Below are 17,628 nucleotides of genomic sequence, written 5' to 3'. Positions count from 1 at the left end.
GGATTTTTTTAAAAAAATTACTGTTTTCCCAGTTATTGTCCCAGGTATGTTCCATTCTGGTTGCCTGAGGAAAAATGAAATCCTGTAAGCAAAAGCAGTTAGAGTTATTATATAAAATGTTCTGGGTAGTAATCTTTCCATATAAATTAATTGGAGCCATTGCATTTTGTTTAGATATTTGGCCACAAACTAGCTACTCTAATTTCCTTGTTCAAGCTGAATGTAAATAAGATAATATGGACTGGGGAAAGTATACATTTTAATTTTTTTGTTTTCTCTTTTTGTGATTGTTAGGCAGGCTTCTGCAAAATTAGCTGGTTTTATTTGCCAAAAAATTGGAATGAACTCATTTGCAGCATTTGGCTTCTTACAAACCCATTGACATAGGCAGTCTCAGTTACGTTCATGCATTTTTTCAGGATCATATATTCCTAAATAAAACCAGAAACCTTTGGAGAGGGTAGACAAAAGTATGATGAGTAATGTTCTTGTATTAACCCGGACTCTTAATATTTGGGTTTTCACATTGTTCCATGAGGATGGTATGTGAAATAAGCACAAATACCTGTTCAGGATGGAAATGCTTACCAACAACAGTATAGTAAATATTTGTGTGAACAAAAGCTATATGTAAATATCGTAAGTGTCTTAAAAGCCTGAAGGAAAATAAACAAGATTAAATTTAAACACCAGTTCAGATCTTCAAAGACTGTTTATGAACACTGTTGCAGAATATTTGTTAAAAAAGACTTCTAAATATTTTCTGGCAAATATTGTTTTCTGTTTGAAAGGGCAAAATGCATTTTAAGAAAATGAGTGCAAATTTATTTTTCTATACAGGATTTTTTTCTTGAAATGTAGCCTAAGGAATTTTAAATTCCATGCACATTTGCTATGTCAAACTGGAGTGATTAATATAGAAATCACAGAAGCTAAAACATTGAAAGGATGAGTATTTGCATATTTCTGATAGTCATGGAGTAGTAGTGATCTTTACTGATGCTAATTAACACATACTCTCTTCTGCAGTGCATTACAGAATGCTATAATAACAATAGAAAAATTAAGATCAACATATGCTGTCTGCTAAAATACTATTCAGAATATTACTCTTCTTACCTCCATCTTACTCTTTTGGTTTTTAGGGTTGAATAAGGGCATGGGGTAAGCTTTAATTAATGTAACTGTCCTCTTCTCATACCAGGAATAGTCCTATTTAAAAGTCATTAAGATTTATTGTCCTTAGCTTGCATACCTGCTGTGTTCATCTGTCTATATGTTTTGATGTTTTACAGAAAGAAAAACAATATTGTTTTATTCAGGAAAAGGTTTTCCTTTCCTTGTCTTTCAGTTCAAAGAGATATTGTGCTTTTGATGAAAAGGGAGCTGTTGCTTTTACAAGATGTACTGATGCTTAAAGGAGAGACAGAGAAAAAAGTAAATTGATGCTTCTGTTTTTTAAAAATGGCATTTGGGTGAAGGTGCTTGTTTGAAGTAGGAACTAGATCAAACCTGAGTCCATTAAAACGGAAACTTTTATTTGTATTGAAAGACACCAATATGCACTCCCCAAAGGTGATGCTCTTTCCTTTTCCCACTCAATTTTGCTGCTTGCTGTTGTGGTAATGCTGGACTTCGGCTGCTTCTGGTATTTTTCCTGAGTCCTCATTTGCTTTCATGTGGGCTGTCAGACACCAAAGGATGGAGAAACCAAAGGGCTTGACTCTGCAGCATGCAAAATGCCCTCAAGTAGTTTAGATTTAAATAGGGCGGCAGGTTGATAGTCTCCACAAGGATCCAAGGTTGGAGAATTCCTGGAAGCCTTTTGGGAAGGCTGGGGAAGAGACAGGTTGTGCCTTGTGCCTCACAGCCTTGATGGAGAGGAGCACCAAATGGTTGAGCTGATTCTCAAGTTATTTTCCTTTTGATTTTCCCTTTGCTTAATAAATAAATATTTTTTTTTTACTCTTAGTTGGTGTGCTTGGTCTAACTGAGACTGAATTTCACAGCTCATTTCAGGAGACTGTGCATATCCCATATTGAAAGCAAGACTCAGAGCTGTGTTAGCAGACTCAGATGGCTTAGTCTACACTAATTGAGCTGTTCGTATTTCAGCTCAGGGCTTTGGAGGTTAGGGGAAGAAGTGAAATAATGTTTGAGAAGTATCTTCACACATGGTTAATTTTTAGATGCATTTATTTTAGTGTTTCTTTTCCCTTTGTGAACTAAAATGCAAGATAATATAACTTCAAGAGCTTTAGCTGAAAGCTTTATTCCTTGTCCCGAAGTATTCTGTCCCATTTTAAATCATTTTCCTACCTGCAGGTGAGGTGATTAGAGAGTTTTGAAAGATTTGTCTTTGTAGAAGAAAAATCACAGCCTATGTATTTAAAAGTAAGGTGTGAAGGAACTGAGTGCTCATGTTTTTGTTCCTTGCTGAAATTCCTGTCCACTGTGAATCACATTAGCTTCTTTCAAAAGCAAGCTGGGCATGTAAAACCAAAATATTTCAATGTATTTAAAATACAAACTTTGGAATTTATTTTGCAGTGCCTGCCAGTCATCATTTTAATGGCTTTACAGCATGCACAGAGACAATTTTACGTTCAATTACTGCTCTGTTAGGGAGTTTTGGTTAGAATCACAAACTCTTATGAGAAGCTTATCTTCATTCTTTTCTATAGATTCCCACCTTTAGACTGCTCTCTTTGCCAAAGAATCAAGTGCGAATCTCCAGTGTGATAATTCACCAGGTGGTTGGGTGAAGATATGGGGTTGTACTGAGGGTTGGTAGATGCTGTGAGCCACAGGGGCCTCATCTCCCACTGCCTTCTGCTAAAGCACTCTCTGTTCAGAGGAAAAACCCACACACCTGCATAGTTTTGACTCACTAGAAATCAAAAATTGTGAAAGCAGAAATTAATTCCTGCTTCTTGGAAGGATTTTAAATATTTTTGCAGTCTTATAATTGCACTTTCTTCAGTTGCTTAGATAATGACATTATAACAAAAGATTTTTTGAACTCTAGTGTGAAATTCTTGGAAATTAAAGACGTGGTGACAGCATGATTTCCAGGATTGATTTCTGCCACATCACGGCAGTGCTGAAAATGAATTGAGAATGTGTTGAGAATTTCATTTGACAAAGTATATCAGTTTGTTCATCTTTGCAGGTGTATATGCTTTCAGGTATTTAAATGTTACCTGAGTAAATTTAAACATTTTTAAAGTTAATCATATTATTTGCTTTGCTGAATCAGGAATATAACACATAAGTAGCTGGAAGCCAAAATGTGAAGTCAGTAGAGTTATTTATGCATGGTGGTTCATTTTTCTTGTTTTTAAGAGCCCACGTTAGTCCTAATTGTTAAGATTGCCTCAGGAAAAAAAAAAAAAAAAAAAAGAAATAGGAGAATGACTTCACACTTTTAGATACTCGATGCTGAGCCTCACTGACAAAAAAATTACTTCATTTTCTCACTAAAGAAAATAATATTATGAATAAAAATCTTCAGAGCTTTTTCTTTCTTTTTTTTTAACCTTAACTCTTTTGAGGACATTCTGTTTCTTAATATGCTCGTGTATGTTAGGGCTGGGTCAAGAGATATTTGACATTATGTGCAAAATATCATGGTTGTGTGTGTATATAAGCATATAGATTTTCTATTGAAGAGCTCTCCTTCCTACCTGTCTTAATAAGATTAAGCAATTTTGTACTTAAATATGTGCAAAGGAGGAGGTTACTTTTCCTGGCAGTCTCTTGTCTCTCATCTCTGCAGGACCGCTCTCCCTTCCCCAGAATTTCTGTCTATCTCTGATTCAGGGCAAAAGATCTGGATATATGGGCTGTGTACATGTAACATATGAACAAGAATAGATAAGTGACAGTAAAAACTGAGGCAAAATATTTGTGTTTTTGAACACTGACCTGGTGGAAGTTCTTCTAAGATAAAATAAGGTGCATGAAGAAAAGTTCAAAGCCACAAAGAAAATTGCAGTTTACCTAACAAGTCAAGGTACCTGCATTGATTTTGGCCAGTTTTATCACCTTAACAGGATCAGAGGTCTGACTCTGCTGATTGTAGGATTACGGGGATTTTAGTGCTTGTTTTAAATCTGTGACTTTCCTGAGACCAGAGTGTGTTTATAAAATACCTGTGCTGGCACGGAACATCTTTCACAAGAGAAACTGTGTCCCCTCACCTCTGGGAATAGCAGTGCCCCTGGAGAGAAAGGGCAAGTGCTGGGTATTTGACATATTTTAGCTGTTCTCCTCTCATTTGTTGCTGTAAGTCTTCCATAGTCCTTAATTTGCTATCACTTTTGCTACATTTTATTATCTGTAGGGAAGACAGAAACATGTAAAGGCTGGGTATGGTTTAGCTCTGCTGGAAAGCATGTGGATTGCTTTGTACTTGGGATGGAGAGGCCAGCAAGAGCTTGCTCTACCCAGTACCAAGAATTGCTTTATTTGTAAAAAAAACCACAAAACCAAAACTAAAACCAAACAAAACAAAAACAAAAAAAACAAACCAAACCAACAAACAAAAAACCAAACCAAACCAGACCAAACCAAAACCCAAATCTGTTTCTTCAATTACTTGTAGGGAATAGAAAGCAAATATATTAAAAGAAAGCCCCCAAACTCTAGAAAAATTATTTCAGATCTCCATTAAAGTTGCAGTGTCAGAAAAATTGTTCATAGATTGTTTTTGTCAGTGTGTCTATAATTAATAATTCTTGCTTTTCTGTAGATTGCCTGTTATGAATGTATTTTATCTATACATTGATATTGTTCACGACTTTGGTGCAGAACAAATGTCACTTTGTCACATCTGGTACATGTTTACATTTTATAAGGATGTATGAGTGGTAAAAATTTTGTGATATTATGAACTATTAAATTTTTCCTTTAAATTATATTATGTTTTTGCTAGTTGTGTTAGCTGGGCATCTTGCTCCCATGGATCAATCTCACTTAAAAGAAAAAAATCAAGTGGGAGTTTTTGCATTTTTGGAGCTGATTTAATTTTACTAGAATAAGAATTAGAGGTAAAATGAATGGAAGTAATAACAACAACAAAAAACACTTGCCACTGGACAAAGTGACTGCTGAATGAAATGAAGGAGTACTGGGAGGCAGAGCTATCTGAATTGATGTTTAAGCTTTTAAAAGCCTTTTAACAATGATTACTCAGTTCCTTGAGAAACTACCTTAGCAACTGAATGCGAGTTACTGAATACTGCAACAGCTGCTGTGTCCTCTCCCGTACAGCACTTTGACTTGAAGGAAACTAATTTTCTCTGAATATTTCTAGCTGCTTCTTTTAAAAGAAGTTTTATTGATTTGATTACTACTCCCCAGAACACAGATCAAAAGAAACCACTGAAAGCAGATCAGTGTCTGTCTCGTCAGTTCTTGAATATTAACATTTTATTAATGTCTGTCTAGGTTTTGTGTTATTATTCAGAGGTACTGGTAATTTAGAGGGCTTTTTAAAAAATAAAATATACTTTTTCAGGCTTGAATCAAAACATTATAACCTTCAATATAATACATTGACACTTCTGTGACACAGAATTATGGATTAGTGCTAAAAATCAGAATTTGCTAGGTTGGAATCTAGATAATACCAAAAGGAGTACTGTGTTGAGCAACAATATTAACTAAACAGCTGTGCTTTTTGAAAATATCATTCCCAAATCATTGACTAAAACCATTAAGAGAACTGGCTTTTGGAAGCTGTAGTGACTAGTAAAGAAATTACGCCGAACTTCTGTAAAGCAGAGATTTTCAGTTTTGTAGCAGACTGCTGTGGTACCTTCACCCCTGTATCATTGCACAGGATGTTTCCTTCAGCAGGATCCATGTGGCAATTTCATCAATTGCATGTAGATAACGTGTTTAAGGTTTAAATTGAGAAATTAACTTGGAGGAGGAGCATTAGCTGCATGCTCTAACAGAATCCACAAGCAACAGCTTGTGAGGACTGTCTATAAAACATGGTTATAATATGTGCACGTGTGTTGGTTTGACCGAAAATGAGTTAATTTTCTTCATGCAGTTAGAAACCTTTCTTTTCCATAGCCAGCAGGGTCATTATTTGCACTTAGTTTGAGAACAAGAGAACACCCCAACAGAGAATTAAAGTTTTTAATTGCTCTGGTCTGAGAAACAAGGGCATTCTGAGCACTCTGCCCACAGGTGTGAGGCATCGAGGAAGGGGCGTAGAGATGAGGCAGAGCTTGACTGACATCCAGACTGATCAATAAGAGTATTCCGTCCCATTAGTGTCATGCTTCATATTTAAGGAGAGTCAGGATCTTCCTGTCTCTCTCTTGCTTCTTTGCTCTCTTTGTCAGAGCCAGGACTGTTCAGAGGAGTTCTGTTTGGGACATTTAGTTCAGTCTTTTGCCATTTTGCAAAGGTCTCTGGGCCTTTCTGCCTTTTTTCTCTCATTTGGATCAGCTGTTTGGGACCAGGTGCTGCTTCCTGGGACTGGCTGCTCAGTGTGGATGGAGTTTGTGAGGGATTGCATTGAGTACCTTTTATTTTATATTCTATTTCTGTTTTATATATATATATATATATATTATTTTTTTTTTTTACTAGTAGGGTGTTAGTATTTTGTTATTAAACGGTGTTTATCTCAATCCAAGTTTCTCCCTTCCCTTTCGATTCTCTCCTCTATTTAGGGGGGTGGGAAGGGGCATGAGTGAGTGGCTATCATGGTTGTATTACTAGCTTGGGTTAAACTACGACAGCATGTGTGAAAGAATTAATGTATATATGCAAGACAGAAATACTGTGTTTTCACTGCAAGGGTATTCACATTCAATTCATCCATGTATTCAGATTTACAAATAGTCTTTGCTCTTATTCAGCCTTCAAGTTCTCTTGCACTGTATTCAGGAACATATGTGCATGTGTGTTTGCCCAGACAGAAAGGGAGTCCATAGATTTTGTGAGTATTCACAACAACTTACTGTGTGGCCTCAAACAAGCTTGACTGAGGTTCTTTGAGGACTTTAGATGCCAAACTTTCCCTAGTTAAGGGCCACTGTAATCTGACTACATAGTCCTAAGCCACAGATTTGGTGTGAGTTATGGAGGTAAATGATACAGAGAATTTTGGACTTTCCTTCCCTCTGTGCTTCACTGACCTGTTTGTAAAAGGGAGAATAGGAATTTTCTAGCTACACCACAATGTTGGGAGGAGAGTCTCATGGAAGACTGAAAATGCCCTTATACTATTACTAATCAAAGCCATAAAACCCTGTGAAGTATTTATTGGTAAGTATATATGTATATGACATGGGCATGTGCAATTATATCAAAGCTTGAAGTCTAGGACAGAGTTAAGCAGAGGAGAGCCAAGGGAATCAGTGGAAAAACATGGATATTGCTGTACAGTCAACATGAGCACACAAGCTTTAGGATTCCTGTAGCACATCCAGAGATCTCCACATAACCCATATGGGTATGTACACTGCCTTCTTGTTTAATGATTATGTTCAGACCAATATTTATGCTAAAAAGGATATCTTATTTATCTATAAATAAGTGCATATATTTGCCTTGGGACTGATGGGCAGTCATGTATTTAAATGGTAATCTCCAGAGCCCAAATGGCATTCTAAAGGGGAAAAAACATCTTAGTTATTAGAAATCAAATGAGGTACCTTTCATAAAGACTTCATCAGACAGCTCCTCAGGGCCTGGAAAATGCATCTTTTGATCTCATAAGATCAATTTGACATTCAGTATCAAAACACACATGTGCCCTTTGCAAAGGGTAATGACTGTAATTGAGCTGCAGAGTGGGGCTGGATGTGAACCTGCGCCAGCGCCACTGCCAGTGGCACGTGGTGGCTGAAGCCGAGGGGACAGCAGCCAGTTCACCGGGCTCTGTCCCATGGGATTCAGCAGCCTGGAGCTCAGGGTTTCCTCTGAGTCTGTGCAATCTTCTCAGTATCAAGTTTCTGTAATCCATTTTTGTGTAATTAAGGGTATGCATGTTCACCGAGTTGTTTGTCTTTCAGTATGGAGCTGTTTCATCAGCTGCTCACATATCCAAACCTACAGCTGAGAGTAGATTCTCATATCTCAAAATATATGACATTATTTTGGTATAATTTTCACTTTGTTTGCTATCTGATGAATGATGTCTTGTGTAATCTGAGGTATGTCAAAAACAGTGAGAAAGCAATTACTGGTATTTGAATTTACATTTTCTTGTTTGGAAAGAAAATCTTTCTAAGCCTTCCCCAGACCTTTCAGTCCCACTTGAGCTATTTGATATAAATGAATCATAAGTGGTGACACTATTTTTCAGTCAATTTCGCAAGTAAAATCTAGTCCTACAACTCTCAAAAGCACCTATAATCTCTCACATGAGAATTACTTAGTTGCAGCCAGCTAGTTTCAGTAGATGCCCTGCTTTGTCTAGGAAATTTCTGTGAAAACATAGTCATTTGGAATCTCTATGCTTTGAACTCAGCTTTGAAAATGTGAATCTAAAAGAGCTTTCTGAAAGACTGAGATATCAGTTAACTAGAAAGCAAAGGAATCTTTAGTTAAAACAATCTTCTTTTTTATGAAGGTTTGCATGCAAAGACAGTCTCATGTCTCATCTGAAAAAAAGTGTCTTGTCAATTCTATGAGAATTTCTAGCATTTTGAACTTTTCCATATTTGCAATGTAACCTATTGTTTGTCATGTGGGCGGGGAGAACCAACTAGAAATTGAAACTTCAGATGTTGTTTTCCTCAAAAGCAGTAATATATTTGTAATTATCAAAGTCACTGATTTCTACTTAATAATAAACCTATTTCAGACGGAAAAGTTAGATACACTAATCCTCAAATATGTCCAAAAAAGAGGACATGAAAATACATAATTCCTGTGAAGTCTCTTGGGTTTTTTCTTTTCATTTAGCATATTCTTGCTTCCATCTCTATAGCTGACCAAAGAGTCTGAGGTTTCCTTTGAATCTGCTTTGAATCTGGAAGGCTGTAAGGATTTTGGAGCTGAAACTATGTTATTTTGTTGAATGGAGCAATTAGTTACTATCAATTTACAATGACCTTTTATTCTTAATTCACTCAGAGGTTACTGGAAGCTCCTTCTAAAATGTTTTCATTTTCTGCAGCTGCTTGTCAGAGACAACATATTCTAAATGTATGTAGTCCTTTGGGCATTAAAGGCATGCTAAGCATTTATCAGGACATGAAAGGGATTTGTTGAAACTAGGAGGCAAATTGTGCTCCTGGTTACGACACTGAAATGTGTGTGGGGTGTATTGGGGAAGGACAGTCTGATAATGGTACGGACCTTGTCTTGGGTAAAAGTGATCCCAATCTGCAAGTTAAGTTTTGTGCTCTGTACCACTCATTGTGGACAGTGTTAGTTAAAAGCTCTTTGAAGGATACTTTCTGATAAGTTTAGCAAATTTAAATCATAGAATCATTTTGGTTGGAAGAGACCCTCAAGATTGAGTCCAACTGTTAACCTAATACTGCCACTTAGCCACGCTGCTAAGAATCCCATCTACACATCTTTTTAAACACTGCCAGGGATGGTGCATCAACCACTTGTCTGGGCAGCCTGTTCCAATGCCTGACAACCCTTTCCGTGAAAAAAAAAAAATCCTAATATCCAATCTAAACCTCCCTGGTGCAACCTGAGGCCATTTCTTCTTGTCCTATCATTTGCTGCTTGGGAGAAGAGACCAATCCCCTCCATGCTACAACCTCCTTTCGGGTAGTTGTAGAGAGCGATAAATCAAGTGCTTTGTTCATTTCCATGTTCAAAATGTAATGGGGAAGCAACTGGTTCTAGGAACTACCCACTTAATAAAAAGAGAGGAAGAGAGAAGCTGCATGGGACTGAAGGTGTGAAGAGAGACCGAGGCACTGAGGCTGGCTGTACAATTAGGAGTGTGCCGGCCCCAGCCCCTCCAGGCAAGCAGTTCAGAGGGGAAGAAGGGGCAGTGGAAAGTATGCTGTGATGTGGCTGATTCCCTGAGGTTTCTCAATGAGTAAGACGGTTGTAGACAGACTTTATATCAGACTTTGGAGCAGAAGTGGAAACTCTGAAGCAGCAACACTGTGCTGGAGAGCTGCTGCAGCAGTGCCAGGCATTCTTGCTCTGCGCATGGAGAACTGCGTGGTATGGACGGATGTGCAGTGGCATTCCCATGGGAAGGTGCACCTCCCCAAGCACAGTGCCCTAAATGAACTTTTCCTTGGGTATCCCTGAACAGCAGGATTTTTTTTAATTCATTTTTTTTTTACTTTTCTGAGACAAAACTGCCTGAAATATAAATACATTTCCTCTCACATTGCATAAATGATGGATTAGCTTTTCACTGGAGAAACTGAGAGTAGGATGTGAGGACAATTTGTGTAACTCATGAAGTAGGCTGTGGTGTCCAGCAGTAGACTGTTATGAAACATGACACTGCAGGAAATATGATGAATGTGTGATGGAAACCCCTTGGTAAATCAGTTCACTAAAGCACATGTCCTAGCATGAGCACTCCATGGTTTGTGTTATGTGCAGTGAGCATCTGGACAGAGATGAACTACTGACTGTTGGAGTATTATTTTATCCAGTAATATGTGAGGTTTTTTTAAAAGTATAATTAATCATACAAGACCTTTTTGTCATTTGTGGAAGAAAAGCATTCATTGTTTTTCATGAAGAAAAACAATTTGTGAGGGTAGAAGTCAAGTGAAGCACCATCTTTTTCTTGAGCAAGACATGACTGATTTAGGGAGGAGAATACATAGTGCTGAACATGTACTTCATGTCCTCATACTGATGAGCAGCAGATGAGAACTAATGCCGCAGCAGCAATTGTCTCTGTAATAGCTGTGGGATGCACAGAGAATGCCGCTTTGCTTTATGAAGTTAACTGAGCAAAACTGCCTGCTTGGCATGTGCTTTGCTGGACTGGTATTTTATCACCATTATGAGACACCGCTTTTGTAGAGCAAGTGAATACAGTTCTTGTCAAAAAAAAAAAAAAAAAAAAAAAGAAAGGAGAGCTATTTCCAAATCCCCTAGTATGAATTTTATGAATCTGGTGTATCCAGACCCCTGATTCTGAATTGCATTAAGATCCTGCAGGAATTATGCCCTGGCAACTCCTCAAGCTCCTGTTGATGCATAAACAGGCATGTTTATGGAAACAGAGGAGCTTGGATCTGTGTGTCGCTTTTTGGTTGGTGATGAGCTAATTTTATTTTAAAACTCAAGGGTTTTTTCTGCTTGGTGCATGAAGGGACAGAGTGAACTCAATGGAGCTGAAATTTCCGGAATTATAATAACCAGTAATTTTAGCCCCGGCTCTGGGTTAGGAGAAGAAGATTGGGCTAAAGGTGCTGTGACTTTATTCCACTTGACTGAGACAGACGTCTTCATTACATTAGTGCAGGAAAAATTTGCAAAGTTAGAGGACTCCACAACTTGTAATTTACGATATTTCCTATAATTTTGTCTTTTTTTTTTTAGTTCAGTTGACAGGGTTCATTAGTGATCATCTGGGGACAATTTTAATATCAACTTTTTAATTTCCTTTTTAATCTCTTTTTTTAATCTAACTGAATATTGTTTGCTTGATTATTATTTGGAAACTGATGTTAGGGCTCAATATGTGGGAGTAAAATATATTTCCACTGAGATTTGTTTGTATTTTAATGAAGTTGGGTGAGGGGAAGCTTTGTCTCCTGTGTACTGAAAGGAAAAAGTAGTTTTGGCAACAGAAATTTGGTGTGATTTACCTACATAAGAGCAGAACCAAAAATTAAGATAATAGTTTTCACAAAGAGAATCTATATTTATGTTAAAACAACATGCTCAAAACAGTTAAATAAAAATTGTGATTAATGGTAAGCTATTCATTAAATATGCTTTGCCTTGTGGAAGTTTATAGGCATTATTGTGCATAAATACTAGAGCTGTTTTGAAAAGAAAACTGTCATTGCAAGTTCTCAATAGAGCTGATAAAATTTGTCTATCAGCTTTTTCACGTGAAAATTGAATTTTTTTTAATTAAGACAAACAAATTTCTCAATTACTTTCTAAAATATTTTGCTTTTTATTTACAAGTTACTTTTTCCTACAAAAAAGGTAACTTTTAAAAAGCCTTTTGTTTAATTTCTCCATGGAAAATAAGCCTGTCTCTGACAAAAGATATTTTTTCTTTTTTTCCCCCAAACAAAAGTATTTTTCCTTCAAAATGCACATTGTGCTGAAAAGTGAAACAATGTCCAAAATGCTGGGGTGTTACTACAACTGCTCAACTGCTCCCCCAAAACACTGAGTGATCCTTTGGAGGAGAAAGATTTCCGAACTTCATGAAACTTCTCTGTAGGGTTCTCCCCAGGTGACCCTACCTAAATTGTTAAAATACCAGTCCTGGAAGATGCATTTTAGGACATTTTGCAGATGCTGGGGCCTGTGCTCTTTGTATTTCAGAAGTTTTGGGCATATTGGGGTGTCAAGCCAGTGAAGACAAAATTATTTCCCCTTTCAAGTGGAGAGAGCGGTGAACTCTAAACTGTTTCTCTAAGCTTTGTTTGCAACACTGAAAGAACGAAAGCCTTTAATAATGAAGACTCTAATCAGTCCCATTTATGCTAGAAATCCCTGTTTTGCTCATCCAAGTGGTTTTTTTTCAGGCTGCTTCACTTAGAAACACAGCACATCCGAAGGAAAATTGTATCTTGTTTACAAGTGCTGCAGCCTGACGATTACAAGTCCAGTAACAGACATTTCCAGGTAGCAGAAGCTGAGGCGTAGCTTAACCACTTGATGTTAACTACATGTAGTAGATGAGAAAAGCTATCATTTATTTTAAAAAAAGAGGTTTTCTTCTCTACAGTACATATACAATATAAAATAAGTTGGTTAATTGTGCAGCAGTTTAATTTTAGCTCTGAGAGGATTATGAGACTTACACTGTCATTTGTTTTTTTCACAATGTTTGCTATGTCATATGGTTAACCTTGTAGGACCTGTTTTTAACTGTTCCGTTCCTGCAGTCCTTTTAAAATGTGTAATATAATGCATGTAACTTCTTAAACATCTAAAGTTGTTTGTAATTTAGGCTTTGGAAACATCTCCCCACGCACACAAGGTGGAAAGATATTCTGTATCATCTATGCCTTATTGGGAATTCCTCTGTTTGGTTTTCTGTTGGCTGGTGTTGGAGATCAACTAGGGACAATCTTTGGAAAAGGAATCGCCAAAGTAGAAGATACCTTTGTTGTGAGTATGCTGACTGCCTCGTTTTTCATGCTGCTTGCTGTTCTGAAGTTAAAAAGGGAAATGAAAAGCCTGAGAAACAGAGTATAGCTCATCATTGTAACTAGATGTCTAGTAAAAGGTAGGAAGAACTTTCCAAAGTCTGAACATGTTATTGAACACTTCAAATTGAGAACTGGATGAAGCCCAGTGTTTTCTACAATAACAGTCATTAGGAAGAGGAACAAGATCCAAAACATTTCTGCTTTGCCCTTATAATACTCCTAAGCATGCTGTGATATTTACCTTTAAAGGTTTTCATATAGATTATGTCAGGAAATCAGTGACTCAGGTGGAAGAGTGGAATTGTAGGGGTAACAAGGACATTATTGCTGCTGCTTTGAGCTGATTCTCAGAAGACATTTGGTGTCTGAATCTAAAATCAAAATTCTTAACATCTCTACTCAGATGCCATCACACCTAAGAAAATGCTTATAGTCTGTAGGCACCTATGTTTCCAGATTTATGGGTATATAGGTAACTAAAGCTTTGGGCATTCACAGAAGCTGGACAACCTAACTGGGACAGAGCCTGTTGGTGCTTCCCTGACGTTGGACTCCTCTTTGTGGTCTTGTCACTAGGCTGCAGGATGTTCTACAGTTTAAGAGGTTTTCAAACTGTTCTGCAAAACTGCTTAGGACAGCCTAGAGGTTCATGCCCTTCATTTTCTTTGGCTACTAATCTTTAATTATTCAGGCAAAGTGACACAACTTCAGTAGAAGAGACCTGTCAGACTAAAAGCTTGTGCAGATACTGATAAAGTTCAGCCATACCCAGTTCTTAACACGCAAGTGCCTTGGATTCTAGCAGAGAAACTTAATTTACTTAGTCTCTGTTTCTCACACAGAAAAGTTTATTAAGGTTGTATTTTACTAATGCAGTTGTTAAAATGTATTTACTGAGATTTTTGAAGCATAGAATAAATGGTAAAATGAAACTTTATAAAATTAAGTGTTTTACTAATCTTTAATAAAATGTGGTAGGTTTAAATATTACCTAGTGTTCAAATAATTTGTCTTTTGATATGTGGAATATGTCATATCCAGTGAATACTTGGTAAGCAGCCTGACTTTGTAGCTGTTTGCCTCAGCACTGCAAGTGTTAGAAGGATTGTTTTTCTGCAACAAGCCTTAATCTTGCATGCATAACACTTGTTCTATACAGAAGGGGTCTGCCATGGCTTTATTTTTGAAGCCAAGCAAACTGGGGCTGTGCTGAGTAATCTTATGCAATAGGTAAATACAAGCCTGAAAGCTTTTTAAGAGAGGCTAAATACCTTTGACTTTGAAACATCAGTTCAAGTCCAAACCAGGTACTGATGAATAACATACATTTCAATTGAGATTTGTCTAAAATGGGCAAGAACATTCAATTTTATTTTTATACTTTCTGGGTGGTGTTGTGTGTGTGTGTTTCTTTTTCTTTAAATAACTGAATTTTATTTTTTGCTTAGAAGTACAAAAAATTTGAGACTAATTTGTGTGTCTCTTAGCCTGTTGCTCATAGGGATAATGACTTTCCTTTTTTCATAGTGGATGTATCCCTACAACAAGAATGCCCCCAATATAAAAAGCAGCATCTTGTCCCCTTTTGGCATTATCTGAATGAAAATATTGATCTACACATTGCAGTCTGGAACACTCCCTTGTTCTGTGTACTAGTTCTCCAAAAGAAGAACTGGGAGGCACTGATAGTTTAGAACAGAGAATTTCACGTTGCTGTAGCCCAAACTACTACTGTGATTTGGGTTACAAAACCTGGACCTTGGTCATGCTGACTGTAAAACATCAGCACTAAACTTAAATACAAGTAAACAAATATAATGAACAGCCTGATATCATTTTTGGTCTCATTTTGTGAAAGTTTTCAGTTTTGTGCAATCCCTCGGTTACTTTGAGTTGAGCCAACATGCTTTGGATGGATGGAAAACTGTACTGAGAGGAAAACTGTCAAACTGGCAGGGCATGTCAGATGGGACTTAGCAGTGGTCCATTGTAGCTTTGGTACTCTTAAATTTCATTAATAGTTTACACAACAGATAAAAGACTTTGTTCATTAAATCTACACATTATCTTAAGATGGGGAGAGCTAAAAACTAGAGGACAGAATTAGAATTCAAAATTATTTTGAAAATTTTGAGAAGCAGTCTGTATATATAGGATTCAGTTCAGTAAGGACATGTTCAAAGTTCTCTTTGAAGAAATAATAAAACATTCAATTACATGTCAGGAAACAGTTGTCTAGGTGTAATGTTGTAGAAATGTTTTGAGGACTCCAGGAGCTCATAAGATAACATGGTTGCATGTCATACTGCTGTGAAAAAACATACATCATAATTAGAAGTGTAAATAGGAGTGTAAATAACTAAATAGACAAAACATAAGAAAGGATCCTTCCATTCTATTTTGTGATTTTTTTTTTTAATATGTAGTTTTGAGTACAATACCTGATGAAATGTCAGTTAATTAGTTGGAGCCAGGGAATAGCTATGAGAATGGGCAGGTGAAGAAAGCCTGAAAGCAATGATTTTTTTTTCTATCTAAAGAATACATGACTGAAAGAAAACACTTCTAGAAGTTTGCTGGAAAGAACAAAGCTGCAATTTCTTTGTTTGACTTGTATAAGATCATAAATAATAGACTTAAACTGGAGGAGATGAAATGCAAGTTAAGCATTAGGAAAAAGTTTCTGAAGACAAGAACAGTTCAGCGTGATGACATTTTACCTGTCCAGTAATGTGTCTAAAGTGGCTTAGCTGTGTTTATTTTTGTCTTGGGGCAGGTTTGGAAGAGGTGAGCTCTCCCTTACAGCTCTATTTTCTATGGTTACTTAATTTATTCCATTATTTGTGGATGCAAGAAAGCAGAAAGATTGCAGGTGCAAGCACTACTTGAAGCCCACTCAAATATCTAGCACCTACTCAAAACCTCAGCATGATCAGCTGTAAATATTAATACTATACATGCCATCACCCAGACCACAAACCTGGCCACAATGAAGACTCCAGCCCTGCTCAGCATTTCCTGCTAGCGTCTTCTAGTGTAGTCATGCTTGCTTTGAAAACCCTTTCAAAGTAAAGCCCTGCTTTGATTTCCCTGTTTTGTTTGAGAATTTTAACGCACTGTCCTCTTGAGCAACGTAGTGCTCACTGTGGGGCTGTGAGTGACAGGTGCTTATGTACAGTGCTGCAGTTTTATTAATGATGGGTTTCCTCTCTTTTCCCTTCCCTTTCCAGAAATGGAATGTGAGTCAGACAAAGATTCGCATAATATCAACAATAATATTCATACTGTTTGGCTGCGTGCTGTTTGTCGCTCTTCCTGCAGTTATATTCAAGCACATAGAAGGCTGGAGCACACTAGATGCAATTTACTTTGTGGTTATCACTTTAACTACCATTGGATTTGGTGACTACGTTGCAGGTAAGATTTTTCTCGTAACTATCTTATAGTATTTTGCACAGTGATATATGTTCTTCATTTTGTATTATTTTGGAACAGACACACCTCTGTTGTTCCTCACTCCAATTTTACCCTTTATCACTTGTGTCAGTGCACATGAAGGGGCCTGTCCCCATCTTGGATCATGTGGCAGGCAAGAGACAGGAGGCAGGACAACAAAATGCATGGTCTCTGTCTCTGCACACTCATTTTTTTCTTTTACTGTACTGTTAAAAGATGCTTTACTTAATTTTTAGGTAGATTGTTTTGTTCTTACAGATTGAGTGAAGTGCAGGAATTAATACAGTATTTTAGTCTGCTGAGTTTATTTTTTCAGCTGGAATCACTTAAAATGTCTTACCTTGTGGGGTTATATAACACAGTTTTTGTGTGCATCTCTTACTTTCAAAGAGTTGTTCCAGAGCTCTGTTTCTGCCTTTGATGTGTTTCTATTGTTAGATCCTGCTTCTGCGCTTTGTTTCTTTAGATTGCTATGCATCCACCTGTTTCTTTGTTTTTTGTAATGTAAGGGGAAGGTTTAACACAGCCCATAGATAACATGTCCAACTTCTATGGTTCTGTTAACTTGGATTAGATTGGTTGCAAATATTTTTTTCAAACTGAACTAAAAGTGTATTTGACCAGTTATCTGCCTCAATTTTTTTCTTGAAAAGGTGTTAGAGGTGTTGGGCCACTTCTCAGAGTAGGATTAAGTATATGTTGTCTGTGTTGAGGAAGTGTGTTGGTCCATGCCAGCGATGTGTGGAGGTGAGGATTAGAAATTTAGAACTTTGTGCTCTGAGACTTGTGTTCTTCAGCCTGATCTCCTGCTTCTCCTGATGCAGCACCATCATCTCTCTCTTTGAGATGCCTCTCA

General features: G+C 37.1%; 1 protein-coding gene across 4 annotated transcripts in view; it reads left to right on the top strand.

The window, feature by feature from the left end:
* Nucleotides 1-17,628, top strand: part of KCNK2 (potassium two pore domain channel subfamily K member 2) — a 142,876-nt gene that overhangs the window by 101,055 nt on the left and 24,193 nt on the right. For all 4 annotated transcript variants that reach the window (XM_082048069.1, XM_082048072.1, XM_082048071.1 and 1 more), the window contains 2 exons: nt 13,115-13,275; nt 16,547-16,733. In XM_082048069.1, coding sequence (XP_081904195.1) covers nt 13,115-13,275; nt 16,547-16,733 — 348 coding nt within the window. The remainder of the gene's footprint in view (nt 1-13,114; nt 13,276-16,546; nt 16,734-17,628) is intronic.

This window comes from Streptopelia decaocto (genome assembly GCF_964273445.1).
Source record: "Streptopelia decaocto genome assembly, chromosome: 3".
NCBI classification, from domain to species: domain Eukaryota; kingdom Metazoa; phylum Chordata; class Aves; order Columbiformes; family Columbidae; genus Streptopelia; species Streptopelia decaocto.
This window is presented reverse-complemented; position numbering and strand designations above follow the sequence as displayed.